This window comes from Balaenoptera acutorostrata, chromosome X, assembly GCF_949987535.1.
Source record: "Balaenoptera acutorostrata chromosome X, mBalAcu1.1, whole genome shotgun sequence".
Lineage (NCBI taxonomy): Eukaryota > Metazoa > Chordata > Mammalia > Artiodactyla > Balaenopteridae > Balaenoptera > Balaenoptera acutorostrata.
Genome location: NC_080085.1, coordinates 131,507,812 through 131,525,004, shown reverse-complemented (window position 1 = coordinate 131,525,004; position 17,193 = coordinate 131,507,812). Strand labels below are relative to the sequence as shown.

General features: G+C 59.4%; 1 protein-coding gene across 10 annotated transcripts in view; it reads right to left on the bottom strand.

The window, feature by feature from the left end:
- The window catches only part of ATP2B3 (ATPase plasma membrane Ca2+ transporting 3), a 44,234-nt gene that overhangs the window by 4,969 nt on the left and 22,072 nt on the right, over positions 1-17,193 (bottom strand). For 2 of the 10 annotated variants that reach the window (XM_057538779.1, XM_057538781.1), the window contains 5 exons: positions 16,321-16,534; positions 15,398-15,609; positions 14,408-14,515; positions 13,112-13,294; positions 8,139-8,252 (listed from right to left, as the gene is read on the bottom strand). In XM_057538779.1, coding sequence (XP_057394762.1) covers positions 8,139-8,252; positions 13,112-13,294; positions 14,408-14,515; positions 15,398-15,609; positions 16,321-16,534 — 831 coding nt within the window. Of the gene's footprint in view, positions 1-8,098; positions 8,253-13,111; positions 13,295-14,407; positions 14,516-15,397; positions 15,610-16,320; positions 16,535-17,193 lie in introns of all 10 variants that reach the window. The other 8 variants (XM_057538787.1, XM_057538788.1, XM_057538783.1 and 5 more) reach the window with 6 other exon arrangements.

Genomic DNA, 17,193 nt, shown 5'->3' with positions numbered 1-17,193 from the left:
ATCATTTGCTGTCGGCCCCTTCATTCCCCAGACTGGCTTCTGAGATCGGGGTGACACAGAAATTGACAATCATTTGACATTTTTAATGGAAAGAAACAATTCACTTTTTGTAGCCATGGCAGATGTGGCCTCATGATTTGGGCCTTTTCTGGTGCCAGGACTGTGGGAGAGCCACTGGGACACTGGCTATGGCTGTGTGGTGGTGGAGGGTCTACCCCGGCTGCCAGCCGCCCCCGCAAGCCACGGAAATGGGAGCAAGCGGCGTGCTGCCGCCCTTGACCCTGGAGGCCTTTGTGGTAAGTTTGCCAGCAGTGATCCGGTGCCCCTGGCTGCATCCTTTCCCCTCACTTGGACCTGGGTCATGTGATCAGGCCAGGCCCCTGCTCAAACTCATCCTCAGCTCCCCCAGAGGGTGGCCGGCTCTTCCCTCCCCAGCTTCTGCTGCTCTGGCCTGGAAGGCTCCTTCAGGGCCCTCCTCCCGGGTGTAATCAAAGACTCACTTTGATACCCCTCACTAGCCTTGCTTGCTGCCTGTCGCCAGAGCCTGGTACAGAGCAGCCGCTCAATCACCAACAGAAGGTGCCAGGGCTGCCCACTCAAACGTGCGCCGTTGGCTTGAGTCATCCTGAGTGTCTCACAGCTGACGGTGAGTCAGCTTCCCTCCAGCTTCCATTTCCCTGCATGCAAATCTTGGGCTCTTAACACATGGCTTGGGATTGGTCTTATGATGGGGCGTTTTCAGGCCACTCCACGCTGAAGGGCACAGTCAATGCCCGGGACACGGGTTTGGTGGGAACTGGGAAACGTTTCTAAGAGAGGGCTGCCCTGGAGGCCTGAGCTCGCACCTGGGAGTCTGAGGACATCCCCACGATGGAGTTCAGTGCGTCCCTGCGAAAGCCTGGTCACAGCTGGGTGGGTCCAGCACCCTCCCTAGTGCGTGACCCTTACTGCCTCCTGAAGCTCCTCTCCTGGCCTGGGACTGTCCCAGGGGCCAGGGCAGGGTCCTCAGGCCACCTGTCCATCTCTAGGACGACCAAAGGGATGTCACTGCCCTCAAGGCTGTGAGTGCCGCCCACAGCCCACAGCCCACCTCGACGCCATCAATGCCCCCTGCACCGCCTCCACCTGCATCTGCAGCCGGGGCCGCCCTTCCCGGCATGCGCTGCTCCTGCACCTCCCGTCGATGGCTAACGGGCCTCTCGAACTGAAGGAGGTCCAGGAGGACCCTCAGCCTTGGCCCCCGCCGACCCTGCCCCTCGCCTAGTCTTCGCATCCTGGTGCCGGGCTCTGGCTGAAACTTGGAGGCATCAGACCCAGTGCCGTACATCAGCGTGTCTTGTGGCCCCTCTTTCCCGAACCTCTCCAGGGTGGAGCCCTCCCCGCCTCCAGTGCTGCGGCTGTGTCTGCCAGGGACCTGCAAGCCCTGAGCGCAGAGACGCCCCCTGCCTGGTCCCTGGATCTTTTCTGGGCTTCAGCCTGTGTGGCTGCCGTCCCTGGGGTCTCTGGTCCCACCCATCTCTCTGGCCGCTGAGTCAGGCCCTGCCCTCGCTGTGTAGCAGGCACAGACTCCAAACATCCCAGCAGCTGCTGAAGCTGCTCTGGGTCCTGACTGGTGGCGCTCACACTGGTCTGCGCAGTGTGGGACACCCCCAAGTCCAGGTTACTGCAAGAGAATGTAAAGGTAAAGAAAAACGTGAAAAGCACTGGCCAGTAAAGAGGACTTCTCGATTACAGCCAAAGAGGAGCAGGTCTGGCTGGGGCTGGGGGCTGTCCCACGGCTTCCCACCCCTTTCCGGGTGAGGCCTGTCGCGCCCCACCGCCTGGTCTCTGACACCGCGCCCTGCTTCCCCTGCCATCTCCCTCCCCCTCGTCTAGGTTACTCTTTGCCCCTCTCTCGGGGCTGCGGCCCCTCCAGCTGTTGGTACGCAGGGGCCCAGCTTCGTTTGGCCCTGTTCTCTTCCGCCCCCACTCCCCAGGGACCTCGCCGGTTGGGTGCCCCGTGCTGCCCGCACCGCAGCCCTGCTTCCAGGCTGGACACTGGCCTCCAGCTCTTCCTCCTGCTGCTGTCTATCCCCTATCGTGGCCGAGGGCCCCAGGGTCGTCTGGGCCTTTTCTCCATCCACATCCGTGCATTTCCTGGGCGCTTCTAGCCATCTGTCTGCTAAGGAGCTCCCACCTCAATGTCCAGACTCGGGGCTCTGCCTGCTTCTTCAACTTTACCTCCCACCCCCCACGTCTCCTCCCTTGTCTCCCTGTTGCCACCCTTGACGTCCACAGTCTCTTCTCAGCATGGCAGCCTGAGCAATCTTTTCAAACGGAAGTCAGAGCGTGTCGCGCCTTCCACTGGTCTGAACACTTCAGTGGCTGTGTCTCCCTCAAAGGAAAAGTCCTACCAGGGCCTGCCTCGGGCCATTCTCTTCCTCTTTCTCCTTTACCCTCTCCAGCCTCCCTGCTCTTCCTCAAGCACGACACTCCTGCCTCAGGACCTTTGCACTGGCTGTTCCCTCTGTCAGGAAGGCTCTCCCCCAGTGAGCCTCATGGCTCCCCCTCAGCTCTTTCCATTTACAGCCGCAATCCACTCATCTCCCTCAGCAACCCGGCACCTCTTCTGCCTCCTTCTCTCCCCAGCACGGTTCACCTTCAAACACCCCACACATCCCATTATTCTCTCCTCTGTCTCCTGTCACTGGAACATGAGGCCCCTGACGTCCCCAGCACCCAGCACAGCATCCGCATGCAGCAGGGGCTCAGTGGACAGGTGCTGGGAGTAGGGGGCCCACACAGCCTGGCACGTGTCTCCCACCATAGCTCCCCCGACCAGCGCTCTCCGCCCACGTTGCTCGGAGCAGCAAGCTTGAGTGTCCCCCAGGGCCATCACCCCTGCCCTGTCCTGTGCCTACACTCTTCTTCCGCCAGATCATCCCATGTCGGCCTTGTCTCCTTATTCGGAACTCAGCTTGCGGATCATCCTCTGAGAGGCTGTCCCGGACAACCTTTATCCAAAATCGTGCCGCTAATGTTTCTCTCGGTCTGCTTCCTTTCCCTCTGAGGCTGGCGACCACCTGCACTCAGCGCAAGCTTACTTCTCTGTTGTTTGCTGCCCGGCCCTCGCCCCCGCACGTGAGCCCTGGCCTGTCTTCCCCTCACCGTGAGCTGCATTAGCGGGGATGCGCCACCTGCTGCTCCAGACCCGCAGGCCACACGGAGAAGGGATGCTTGTGTCAGACTCTGCCATGGGGCCATGCTACTGATGAAGAGTCGGGGTGCAAGCAGAAGGGGTGAAGGTCACGGCTGAAAGTGGATGTACCCCGCTTTTGTTTTGAACTTTAATCGCTTGCGTTTGCATTGTAGGTGGTGGTGGAGGCGGAGAAGGGACGTGAAAGCAGGGAGGAAAGCGAAGGATGAAGGAACACCCACCCCATTAAAGGAAAAGAAAAGGAGAGAAAAATAAAAGCAAAGGCTCCCGAACAACAATGACAATGGCCACAACAGAAACTGGGTCTGACACCTTCGTACTGTGGGAGAAGCAGGCCCTGGGGGGTCGTCACCCTCCACATCCTCCCTTCTGTCTCACTGTGAAGCTCACAGAACTCAGAATTCTTCCATCCAACTCCTGCCCTATCCTTCCGTACCAACCACTATCCAGAACCTTCTGTGGGAGGAAGGAACCTGGCAGCTTCCCTGGCATCAGGGCTTTGGATTTAGAGCAAATTCCAAACACAGCAGCCAGGGAGAGATGGTGCCTCCATGAACTTTAGGCTCCCAAACCCTCCCTGTAGGCGTGAGGGTGAATCATGACTTGAGAGCAACACAGAGAGGTGTGCGGTGATGGACCCACAATCAAAGGGGTAGCAAGGGGGAAGGCTCCGTTTCCTCACCACGGAGTTAGGAGACGTGAAAATCCAGACTCCAGAGTTGGCCTTCACTGAGGGATCGAATCCCAAACCAAAGACACGGCTTTATGTGTGTTGGCAAGCCGAAAATGCTGGTGGCTTGTGAGTTTTGTGAAGATTACCTCCCATTCTGTGGGCATGCATGTGTGCCCAGGACAGGGACAGGCCAGACTCAGTGGCCGGCGTCAACGAGATGTCACACGGAACTGACCCAGGCATGGAGAGTCCTGGGTTTTGCAGGGGCTCGGCCTTGCCTCTCATCCTGGCTGTCTCCAGCTGCAGGGCCTCAAATAAGTCTCCTGAGCTTCCTGGGCCCTGGCTCCCAGCCCCAGGGGTCGGCCTGGAAGTGTGTACAGGGGAGGGCTCTGGAGCAGGGCTTCCAGGGTCTGCCTTAGGCTGCGAGCTGGCATGTGCTTTAGGAATTGCCTGGAAGGTTCTTCCCTGTGGTAGGGTCCCTGCCTGCAGGAAGGCTCGGGCAGGGCTGATACTGTTCCTAGTGTGGAGACAGCGTGCACACTGTCGAAGAGCTGACCAAAAATGCCAATATACTATTCCCAGAAACCCACGTGGGCAGACTGGCCTCAAAATCGATGGATTTCCTGAGAAGGAAGCATACTCCAGCAAACAAGACAGCTTTCACTTTGCAGGGCTCCTTCCTCAGTGGGGCTGGCTTAACTACTGCTCTGGGAGTGCGTGAGGGGCATGTCTCCCCAGGCTCCAGAAGGGTGTGTCCACGGAAGCCCCGGGGTCTCATCGGGCTGGGCTTTGCCAAGTTGGCAAAAGCCAATTAAAATAAAGCAACTGCCATGATCTGTTTCTGGTATGGCCACATCTGACTAAACTCGCCACCTGCCCCTGTGACAGTAATCGTGTGAGTACAGAGGCCCAGTGTTGCCGCAGGAGAGCTAGGGAACAGGCTGTGGATATGTGGCTGGGGAGGGCCTCGGGGTGTCTGTGTGGCCGCCCTCGCACCTGGGGGCAGCCATCTGGCGGCCTGGGCTTGCTGCTCATTAGTAAACCTGAGTGAATAGACACCTCCTGTCTGCCTACCTTGGGGATCCTGACAGCCAGCTGGGGAATGAGGCTGAGCTTCCTGAAGAATTACTGTGTGAGAGTGTGATTGGGGCAGGAATGAGGGTGACTGACACACTAACAGGGGATAGGATTCCACACCCCCTTCGTTTCCAAAAGACTGATGGTGGTTAGTAAAGAATGTTCTTTCCTAAGCCACTCAGGTGGGTGGCCTCAAGGCCATGCATGGCTGAGGTCCCATGAAATGGCTGTGGTGGGGCGGCCACTAAGTCAGGCAGGAGAGACGGCTGAGTGAGCAGGGGGGAGGCAGCCAAGGCCATTCTGGAGCCGGGAGGTCATCACGTGTGGCCAGGGGAGTGGAGACCGCGTTGAGACTCCCGAATCCAGAAGCAGCAAAGACCCGTGTGCACATGTGGGCATGGGAAGCCTGGGGGGGGGTGGTCAGAGGTCAACTAGGAAGTGTGCATGGCTGTGAAAGTGGGCACGCTGAGCCCCGAGGATCATTGCACCTCTAGCCTCCCCCCATCACTCCTCTGAGGGGCTCTCCTCCCCTCGGACTCTGGCCACTTCTTGCATTGGTGTTACCTGCCAGGGCCTGCAATGGATGAGCAATGTCACCTATCACTCTGGCCTTCAGCCTCCTTGTCCACACCCGCAACCAGGCCCTCCACCTACACAGCCTGAGGTTCTCATTGGAAGTGATGTTGGGCCGAGAGTGGCCGCGGCGCTCAGGATGAGGTGCGGCCTGGCCAGGTGGTAGGCAAGGAGGACAGAAGCCTTCTTGAAAGAGCTGGGTTTTCCTGAGGAAACCTTGTGCCCCGTGACCACTGCACCCTGCCTTTCTTCTGGTGAGTTCCGAGAGAGAGACTGAAGGCCTAGGGCTGTCCTCCACTCTGCCAGGCCTTCCTCTGATTTGTACGATGTGGGTGCCAGGCTTGGTGACTTCTCGGGGTCTTCGAAGCTTGGACTGGGAACCGGTGATGGTGGCAGGAAGTGGTCTCGGTTGGCAGCTTCTGGAATCAGGAGCGTCCCCTGGTGTCACCTTGTCCTCCACAGCGGGGTCCTGTCTGAGGGGCAGTGGCTCAGCCCCTTGTGAGGCAGGACGTCGGGACCCTCCTCAAGCGGAAGGCGCTCATCTCCCAGTGGCACGTGGTGTGGAAGGGACAGTCACCCTTCTTCTGGCCATGGGCTACTTAGGCCCCCCTGGAGCGGCTCCTACCCCACACTGCTGGGCTCCCAGCAGTGGGAAGGGGGACAGGACAGGTGGCTGCAGAAAGAAGGAAGGTACTAGGGGCCGAGGAAGAGAGAGGAGAAAGAGGCTGCCCCCAGGGGGGACGCCTGAGGCACCCAGAGGAGCCAAGAGAGCGCGGCCTCAGCAGGAGTGTGGGGAAGGCCTAGGGGCGAGCAGAGGAGGGGCGGGCTGCCTTCCCCCAAGTCGACAGACAGGCGGATGGACAGACAGACAGAGAGGAGGCACAGAGAGAGATGGCAAAGGAACACGTGAAGGAAGCGGCAGGGGAGGGCAGCTGCGGCTCAGCGGGCCCTGGCCGAGCCTCCTGCCGGCTTCCCCAGGTGGAGTGGTGCCAAGTACCCCGTGGGACAAGCTTTCCAGCTCACCCGTGACGGCCGTCAGCCAGTGTCTGTGGCCCCGGGGCGGGTGGCTCAGTGAACATTCAAGGGAGCTGGACATGTGTGTGGCCTGTGGGATGGGGAACACGCTTGTGTGTGTGTGTGTGTGTGTGTGTGTGTGTGTGTTTGTGTGTTCACGTGCGTGCTGTTTCCAAAGGGGACAAGGTGGCCCCAGTGGGGACCAGTGCAGCCCACAGCCCTTCCGTAAAGGGCAGAGTGGCCTGAAACGACAGCTTAAGCAAGAGGAGGGACGCCCTCCACTGGGGACCTCTTACCAGTTCCTAAAAAAAAAAAAAAAAAAGAAGAAGAAAAGAAAAACAAAAAAGAGAACACAAGACAAAAGAAAAAAGGAAAAGAGAAGAAATCAAGCAAAAAGAAAATCCCAGAGTCTGGTGTGGGAAAAAAGCAGAGTTAACAACTCCCGTCCATGGGGAAGTGATGTGTTCACGGAGGTGAGAGTTGCCGGGTCCCACTGGAAGGAAAGGAAACAGGTAGCAGTGAACCGTCCTGGCAGGGGCTCTGGGCTCATACTTGAAGGTTTACTGTTTGGCTTTTGAAATCTCGAGTTTGCTGTGAGAAGCCGGTGGCCCTGGGGGGCAGTGGGGGGCCCACACTGTTCCTTGCGTTGTCTCTCCCTGGGGGGACCGTGGGGTGGTGGGCTCAATGGTCTAGTGGCTTTCCCTTTGTCTTTGTAAAGAAATGTGAGCAAATATGGAACTTTCTACCTCTTTAGGACAGCCCCTGGGTTCCTTCTAAAATGTGACAGACATGGCGGGAACTTTTCAGAGGGACGTATAAAAAGGAATCAATTTCTCCCAGCTTCTCGAAGGAAGGAGGAGACAGAGTATGGGCCAGATCAGGTTAAGACCTTCCAATCCTGAGGCCTGCTTGGAAAGAGCGAAGATGCTTTGGGAACCAAAGGAAACGTGGCCGAGGGCGGGCTTGAGGCATGAGGAGGGCTCCTGGGGACACCTCTAACGCCCAGTGGCTCAGGGGTACTGCCTTTGGAAACCACCTCAAGGAGAGTTCTGGAAGCTGCTGCTTTAGTCCCAAGTGGGCGGGCTGGGTTCTTCCACTGCGAATGATGCTGCAAAGGCGCTCGCCTCTCCTTTCAGTCCTGCAGGGCGGCCCTGAGCCTGCGCGCCTCCCTGGAGCTGCCCCGCGGGACCCTGACCGAGGCCCCAACCTGACTGACTCCAGACACCACCAGAAGCGGCCCAAGTTCATGAAGAACCATCAGCAAAGGCAGACAAGTTCAAGAAAAGAAAACCAGCGACAGAAGGAGCACTAAACAAAACCCAAAAACCAAAGAAAAGAACGGAAGGTCCAGCAGTGCCATGGATTCAGTACATTTCATAAGAGGATATGGCTTTGGAGAGACACACCGTCTGGGCGGGAAGGACTGAACAGGGCGATAAAGAAAGAACGGAAAAGCCTCGGTGAGCGGAGGATGCAAGACTGGAAAAAAAGAGAAGGAAGAGGCGGGAGGCTTTTTCCTCCCCCAGAGATGCCATTTATGAGAGAAAAGGGGACTCAAGACTCACTCCCAGCGGCGCTGGTGGGATTGGCAGCAGAGAGAATTACGTGAGTAGGGGTAGAAAGATTGGTTACGTCATGGAGCTGGCTGAGGACCGAGGACCGCCGGCGCACAGCACCCTGAAATGAACCGCTTCTCTTGAAGGTACTCACTACCTCCATCTGTGGGAGAGAAAATGAGATAAAGGTTGGCTTGCACTGTAGTCCCTGCGACCGCATGGGGGTGGGGCTGGGTGGGGACAGGGGCCACACTGGCTGCATATCGTGACAGCAAAGCCTCATCGAGGTCGCCTCGGTGCTTCTGCCGGGGCCGTGGCCGAGGCCGAGTCTGGCCTCTGCGTCATCCACCAAGAGAGGCTTTGCTGAGCAAATGCTTAGCGCTCAGAAGACCTGGCGCGTGGGGATTGATGATGGATCGGGCACACCGCAAACACTTTAGAAAGAGCCATTTGCATTCACGATGTGTTCACTGCAAGCCACTCATCAATAAATACCCTTCCCTGGCCCGTCCTTTGTTTATATTGCCATAAGCAGGGCCGTCACTCTCCTTCTGCGGCTCATCCAGGTGACTGAGGGGTACTCCGTGGGAAGTCTCAGTGTAAGAATGGATTTGGAAAGAGGGGGAGGGGTTTCCCCAAAGCCCCTGCTTTGTCTCATCAGAATGCCTTCCCGCAGAGCCACAGGCAGGGCAGGAGGGAGAGTGGAGAGCCTGGGTCCGGGGAGCAAAGATGGCTTTTGCTTTGTCCCCCACCCTTCAAGCTTCCTAGGAGCCTTCAGGAAATGAGAGCCATGGGGGTGAACTTGCCGGAGATGCAGTATCTTTGGATTTCCCGACCCCGCCTTTGGCTGGCAGGGGGGCCTGGGGGTGGAGCAAACCCAGGCGAGGGGTCCCAAGGAACGGTGGCTGGGTGGCCACTGTGAATGTGCCCCCATCAGAAGACCGTGTGTCTAGATTCTGGGAGGCCAGCCCGCTGTGGCGCACTTTGGGCCGCTTCTTAGAGAGTGCCCTCTTAGTGGGGAGTGTGTGTGGAATCTTTGGCCTTAGAAGGTGGATCTGACTTCTAGAAAGTGCCACATAGTTCACTGGATGACGTGAGCAGCAGAGCAAGTATGCATTTCCGGAGCCCAGAGCACCCTGGCCGCCTGCTCTGGGCCTAAGGACACGGCCCCCACCCCCCAGCCCCCAAGGGGCTACATGGTAGCCGCCAGGTCCCGTGGTGTGTCTGACATGGGGCCGGGCTCTTGGAAGAAGGCAGCTTGAGTGCTCAGACTCGCCCCATCCCAACCAAAGTGAAGACGGCTGTCATTTCAACCCTTGGACGTGCTGCCAGACAGACTAATTGTTGTGTATGCACCGCTGAGCCCCCTTCTGCCCAGCAGAAGTAAGGCATACTGAGTGTCCACGGGAACTGGCACAGTGCCGAGTGTCCCAACACATTGAAGGAAGATGACCCATGCCATGATGTCGCTGTCTCTTTGTGGGGGGCATCTCCTCCCTAGATTGAGATGTTTCTAAGGCTACGGAGACAGGGGACCGTCTCAAGAGGGGACTCTTACTGTGGCAAAGGCGACAAGGGAAGGGAAAAATGCCCTTCCTGCCTCTGATTGGGCCTCTCCGAATGGTGTCCCGATGTGATGATGGTATCAGTCAAAATACCACAGAATTATGCCTCCGCCCCACCCCTACCCCAAAGCCCCCCACACTGGGCCAGGAACAAGGCCCAGGCACTGCTGAAGCTTCTCTTTGGTTTAGAATGGAATGCGAAATAGACCAGTAGTGAGCACTTCAAAAAGCTCCACGTCCTGCATTTGGAGGACTCTTATTCTGGAATGACACCCTGCCTGGCTGGTGCGTTTCTATGCGCATGGAATGATGCAAGAGCAGGCAGCAGCTTAGGAAATGCCTTCACCTAGCAACATAAAAAGTTGTGCTGGTCTCCGAAATCTGGGGAGCAATTTTGTGTTTTGCAAAAGTTGGAAATCTAGGGCTGGCTGCCTAGAGAATGTTTCTCTTGGCATGGGGTGTATACAGCTTGAGGGGCTTTATTTCTCCTAGGCTTTACTTCTGCTTTTCAAGCAGTTATTTTGAATCAAAATGAACAAACGCTCTTAAAAAGTGAACTAAAGCAACTGGTTGGTTCGGCATTCTTGAGAAGTGTGGTGGATTTGATGTGACAAAGTCAAGGGGAGGAATGAGCGGCTCCATGGAGAGGACAGGGCTAAGGGATGGGGGAAGGAGACTTGGGTGATCTTGGGCAAGTCCCTTCTCTCTGGGCCCCATTTCCCCGTGTGGAAAGCAGGGGCCTGACCAGCCCGGAACTGCAAGGCTCTGACTGAGGGGACCCACTCTACCAACGGAGCGGCAGGGTCAGGTCCAAGAGCCCGCAGGCAGTGAGAAGACACAGATGCACAGGTGGCTGGGGCGCCAGGGACCTCTTCCCGGACACCTAGGATTGGGGCAGGGCCGTGGTCTTGGCTGCTAGAAAAGCTAACATTGACTTTGGCTCATGGATGGAGGCAAATAGGCTCTGCCGCAGAACCCGCCCAGCACGACACACCAGAGCCCGTCGGGGCCAGGATGGGTGGGAGGGGGCGCACAGTTGAGCAGCCAGGAGGCCACGGGGAAAACCTGGACAGCTGGCGACAAAGGCTCCTCCCGTTCTACTGGGAGCTCAGTGTTCTGGCCGGGCCCAAGACATCCTTCCCCCACCACGCTGGCCAAGGCGCTTGTGACGCCAGGAGGGGTGAGCCAGAGGCCCGGAGAAGCCCCTTGGGACCCCAGGGAGCTCCTTAACATGGAGCTCGTTGGTGCCACCTCACCCAGCCCTACAGGATCGCAGGCTCTGGTGGCCTGGGACTCTGCAGCTTTGGAAAGTTCCCCGGGGTACCCTGCTCCTCACTGATGCCAGCGCCTTGGGCTGGGAGCACAGCCGGCCGGCCGTGTGAGAAAGAGCTCCCCGAGTGCGTGTGCCACGGTGGCGGGAGGGCGTGCACTCTCAGAAGGCTTCACGGGGCCGCCGTGGGGTGAGGAGGGGCCCCAGGGGACACGGTGGGAGCTGGGGAGGCCTGGGGCCCAGACAGTGGCCAGCGTGGAGGCACGGCAACACGGGCGAGCAGAGTGGGAGTCTGGGAAGGCAGCAGGGGTTCCGGGGGCGCAGGGCACGTGGGGTGATGCCAAGAGGCAGACGGGAGGCTGAGAGCTTCTGGCCGGGGAGCCGAGGCTGGCGCCTGGGGAGGAGAGGGGCGTCCAGAGACTAGGCCCCCAGGGGCTGTGCGGGAGCAGCTGGTGAGCCGCATGCACTGGGAGGGCGCTTTGGGCACCTGGCATGGAAGATTCTTTGGGATGAGCCCATGGTGATCTGTGACAGGCTGGAGGTGGACACTGGGGAGAGCTGTGGTCTCAAGTCCTGGCCCAGGCCAACGGGCCCACACGGGAAGTTGCCTAAGCAGGTGCCTGGTGGTGTTCTTCCTTCCGGTGGGTCTCTGGGGCAAGAGCAATTGGAGCTGGGTCGGGGCAGTGGGGCTGGGGGTCCAGGACAGAGCATGGAGAAAGGCCCGGGAGGAGCAGGGAGTGATGGGTGTCACACGCTGGCTATGTTGCAAATAGGCTGCAGGGGTCCAGGGTGGGCACAGGGAGCCTCGGTCCAGGCGGAGACGCGGGCGGCTGGGCCAGGAAGGTGTTGGGGGTGGGGCCGGAGGTGGCTGGACCGGGCATGCGCGTTCGAAGGGCCATGCCAATGTACCAGGTGTGTGGGGAGACGGGAAGAGGGTCTGGGACAGCTCCGGGGCTCTGGCTTGGGCAGTAGACGTGACGGAGCCATGCATCAGGAGCTGGGGGGTGGGAGGAGGTGGGCTTGGGGAGGTGGGGCCTGGGTCTGGGCTGACCTGAGCCCGGGGTGGGTGCTGTGAGGCAGAGGAGGAGGTGGTGCGTGAGGGGCGCCTGGTCGCCATCTGGAGGCTGTGCGGGGAGGGCCAGGCCGCGGGGAACTGGCAAGAAGAGACCAGTGCCCCGGGGCTGCGGGACTTCCAGCAGCAAGGGTCACAGCCAGGTGACAGGGCAGACCACGGTCTCAGTGGGAGGTGGGAGTGACAGGCAAGGAAGATGGAGAGGGGACAGCAAGCTGCCAGGAGAGCAGGGCGGACCGCACTTCCGGAAGGGCGCCGGGAAACAGTCTCCAAGCAGGAGGGATGGAGGGACGGCCCAGCTCGGGAGCCAGGAGGACGTCTCACAGACCTTGGTGAGAACTGCCTCTGGGGTGTTGAGGGCTGATGTTAGGCCATGATGAAGTCACAGTGAGCGCCAGGGAAGGACACAGAGAGACAGCAAGTATGGAACATTCTGGCAAGAAGGCTGACCGGGAAGAGTTGGGGGCAGGAAGCGAGGGGGGCTCTGGCAGACTCTCACGAAGCCTTTGCAAGTGCCCACAGCTGGGCAGTCGTCGTGGCTGTCTGACTTTATAGAGGACAGCCACTGACGGCCTTGACCTTGACCAGCACTGATATTTGGAGATTGGGATGAACAGAACGGACCAACTTGGTGACCAGAGTTCACTTCCCAAATGAAGTCTTTCCATAGAATTCACAATATAACCCAATGAATGGTGAGCTCACCAAAGGCTATTTGAAATGGGCATCTGCCTCATCCCGAGAAGGTCCCTTCCCCATGACCTGGGGCAGCTCCCAGCAAAGAAAACAAGTCCCAGCAGCTATTCAAACCGTGGGTGGCCCGTGCCCCCATCTCCCTGAGATACAGCTCTGGGTCACAGCACACACCGTTAGCTGACACCCGTGCCCACTAGCGGGCAGGGCCACCTGGGCTCTGAGCGAGGCGTCAGGGAGAGGCCATCTCGGTGACGTACTGTCAGCCGGCACATCCAGCAACTGCCCTTGTGATCATGGCGGCAAGACCCAAGGGCTTCCCTGTTGGTCTCAGGCTCATCTCGCCCATTCTCTGCCTCTGGCTTGCTTGCCCCCCTCGCGAGGCGGGAGAGCCAGAGTGGCCGAGCAGCCCGGCGGCTTACCTGCGTCTGGATCCGGTTGAGGCCCCGGAACCAGAGGATCTGGCCTCTGCGGAGCTCCCGCTCGGCGTGGTCGATCTCTTCCTCGCCCTCAGCCAGCTCCTCGTCAGTCACCTCGTCCTTCCCGGGCCCGTGTCCCGCTTCCTTCAGGCACTTGAGCTGGCTGGTGGGGATGGTGGCGATGACCTGGGTCACCAGAGGTGAGGGACAGCAGGTAGAAGCGGCCATCAGAGGTGGGAGCTCTGCTGGCGCCGGGAAGGGGCACAGGCCGCCCACCTCCCGCCGACCCAGGCCCAGGCCGGTGTGCGCGCCCGCCCCTGCACAGGCCCCGGCGCTGTGTGCAGCTCTTTCCTCAGTGCTTCCTCCCTGCGGGCGGCCCCCGGGCCGCCTCTGCCTGCTGCCAAATCCCGCTCTCCAAAGCAGTGTGCGCGCCGGTGGGTCCTCCTCCATCGACGCCCAGAGGAGCGGCTCATGCCACCTTCCTGCACAGCGTGGATGTAAGGGACTCGCTTCACCAGACCGAGGTCTGGCCCTGGTCTGGCTCACGGGAGGGGACCTTTAGGCCCCTGCCTGATGAGAGGGTCTTGGTTTCCCTGGGGCCAAGGGCAGGCAGGCTACACTGCCGGGGTGATTTGGGGCACGTCCCTGGGTCGCATGTACCAGCTTGACCTCCGGGGCGCGGAGACTGAGTAACTAAGTCACATGGGCCCCCCAGGCCTCCAGGACCGACTCCACTCAAGTCCCCGGACCGCACCACTCAGGGGAGCTGCCCTGATGGTGGTACCCGTGCGTGTCATCACACATTACCACTGGGAGAAACTGCACTGCCATGCGACTCCCCTGGCGGGGGACCTGGGAGCTCGTGCCCGGCCTCTCCTGGACCTGCCCTATGTAAGCATGATCTTGGACATCTAGCCTCCAGAGAATGACATCTGCCGTTGAAGCCACCCTGTCTGTGTTACTTTGATGTGGTGGCCTTGAGACATTCTCTTTGCCCTCTGGAAGGTTCAGAGAGGTATTGTGTAGCTTCAAATATGTGAGCATTTTCCAAGCCACCCAATTCTAAGGCACGATTTTCAGCTCCTAACATGGAAAGGGGAGTGGCGGGTGGTTTTGCTGGGGGCTGTGACATCCCAGCCAAGGCCCTTTGCATGCTCTCTGCTGAGGCTGTCACTTGTGGCCTTGCACCTAGGTCATGGCCTGTCCCAGAGGCAGGCTAGGGGACCCTGGGCTGCCCACAGTTCCCCAGACAAATGGGAAAGGGGCAGGGCTGGGAAAGCCACTGAGGCAGACACTTACCTGTCCCCAGACCAGCTCCCCAACACCAACAAACAGGCACCAGAGCCACTGTTCCGTAGACAGCGGGGAGCAGCTGAAGGGCTTTCCGCCGAACTGGACGATGACAATCTGTGGGGAGGGGTGGGCGGGAGGTGGGTCCAGCCAGCACCTCTAGCCCTCGGGGCACCCCCTGTCCTGTGAGCCCAGCTCAGGGACTCAGAAGGGTTGTTGGTTCACTGAGGTAGACAGGCAGTTCCTGGGAGCCTTCTTTTCTCTGGCCTCCTTCCCTTCATCCCCCCCTCAGCCAGTGCCTAAAGAAGCTTCCCAGACTGGCTGACCACAGGCCGTGGGTGCTGTGCCGGACGGGCACGGGGCCTCGCTTGGTGCAAGGTGCCCACTGACCCAGGCGCCCCGGACTGTCCCTTTTCCAGCCTTCGGGTGTGGCTCGGTCGTGTTAGCCACGCTCCCGGCTTCTGTGAACGTGATGCTTGAACGTGCATATGCCAGACACTCTGATCGGCCTCGTGCAGCCTCATGGCCCCTCCATGGGAGGAGTCCTCTTCCCGGGGTGAGCTTTTCAACTACAGACCAACTGGTCCCAAGCCCGCACTCCAACTCTCTCTGTTCCTGGGCTCTCACCCTCCAGGCCACTGTCCCCCTCTGCAGTCACCCAGGGCTGGGTCCCAGACCACAAGGTGGACAGCCCCACACCCCAGAGCCCGGAAATCATTCACCTGCTCCGGGCTCCCCACTCTCCTTCTGCCTGCCCACCAGCCCGGGCGCTTCCCCAGGTGGTCCCCGTGGCACGGCTGGCCCCCCTCTGAGAACTGCGAGAAACCAACTACCCTGGCCTCTCGGCCTCGCTCTACCTCACATTTTCTATCGATACACCCTAGTTCTGAACGCTCAGCGCCTCCTGGAGTTAAGGTGGCCTCCCGCCAAGGAATCGAGTTCTAGAAATGAGAGTGGCAGACCCGGAGGGACCTGCAAAAGTGGAGCCACCCCTCCTACCTGGATGGCGAAGGTGCCCAGCACGATGGTGCAGAAGATGGGGTTGCCGAAGATGCCGTGGAAGATGTTGCGCTCGCCGTGGATCTTGCGCGCGTTGATCTCGTTGAAGAGCTGCATCATGACGAAGGTGTTGAAGATGATGGTGTAGTGCTCGGAGGGCGGCGAGTGCAGGGGCGCATTCCTCCCGCTGTCAATGTCGAAGAAGAGCTCCCCTGCAAGCCCAGGGCCGCATGAGGGGAGCCGGGCCCAGGTGGGCGCGTCACCACCGGGCGACATGGGTGGAAGTCATGAGTCCCCCAGCCCCCAGGCTAAGCAACGGGAGCTCAGAGCCAAGGCCGGGTCCCGACCCGGGGGGTCTGGCACTGAAACCCCAGGACAGGGGTGAAGATATTAAGACCCATTTGCACACTGGCTCGAGCTGGGGAAGGAACGGGAGCTGCAAGGCTCAGGGCAGGCCCGGCCCTCCTCTGCGCTGCCCTGCCTCAAGAACGGCTCTCGGGTCAGCCATGACCAGCTTCTGCTCCCGAGATAGCAGAGGAAGGCCCCGTGAGAGGACCCCCAGGTGCTGCCGTTTGGGGGCCCTCACGTGGTGACTCCTGCCCCTTGGCCAGCGCCATCCCTGCACTGAACTCCCAGGAACGTGTGCTGAGAGCTGAGCCACCACGTGGTCAAGGGTCACCAGACGTCAGGAAGAGAGGCCACACATAGACAAAGTGACAAACCCGCCCCCACCTAATAAAGGAATCTCCTAAAAGGAGCCGATGCCACACAGAGAACAAAACTCCCAGGATGGCAGGGAGGTGAGGGCCGAGGGGTCCTCACCGGAAATCGGGTCCCCAGGTGTCCGTCTGTCCCTGCCACTGCTGGACAGGGCCAGGACCTGCGGGGCTGGCCGCAGCACAGGGTGCCCTGGGCCAACCTACCGACGAACAGCAGCGTGAAGATGATGGTGAGCTGGTAGACGGCGTGGCCCAGGATGTTCTTCATCATGGTCCGCGAGATCAGGGGCTTGTCCCGGCCGTACGGCTTCCGCAGCAGCAGTGACTCAGTGGGCGGCTCCGTTGCCAGGGCCAGAGAGGCGAACGTGTCCATGATCAAGTTCACCCACAACATCTGCACGGCTTTGAGAGGAGAGTCCTGTGGAGAGGAGCCAGTTACCCCAACATGGGCCTGGAAACCCCACCGGCCCCCCACTCCTGGGAAGAGACTCAGCTTGGGGTCAATGTCACTGGAATTGAATTCATGTGAAAATGCAACAAATCCAACCTTCCCATAAAAACGTGACATCTCCATCCCTATGTTTTCTTAAGGTTAGCAGAGAGTTTTCACTGGGCTTTCAGATTCCTGCTCTTAAAATGTTGTCAGTCTCCCTTCTTCTCTCACCTGCTGGCAGTGATCTAGAAGGTGTGGTTCAAATTGTTAGCAGGAGGCTGCCACCCCCCATCACTTGCCCCAGACCATAAAAGAGCCCGACGGATGCATTCCTGCACCCAAGGGCCAGGAAGAGGTAGAAACTGCACTGGACCTTCCTTCTCATCACCTCTGACTGTTGGTTAAAAATGAGCCTCACAGAAGACAGACACCAAGGACCATATCCTGTAGGATTCCATTCCTATGAAACTTCCAGAACAGACAGATGCATGGAAACAGAAAGCAAATGGGTGGATGCCAGGGCTGGGGGAGAGGAGAGTGGGGAGTGGCTGCTTAGTGGGTACAGGGGTGATGAAAATGTTCTGGACTGAGGTATAGGTGACGGTTGCACAAGATGGGCAATGCATCAAAAACCACTGGATGGT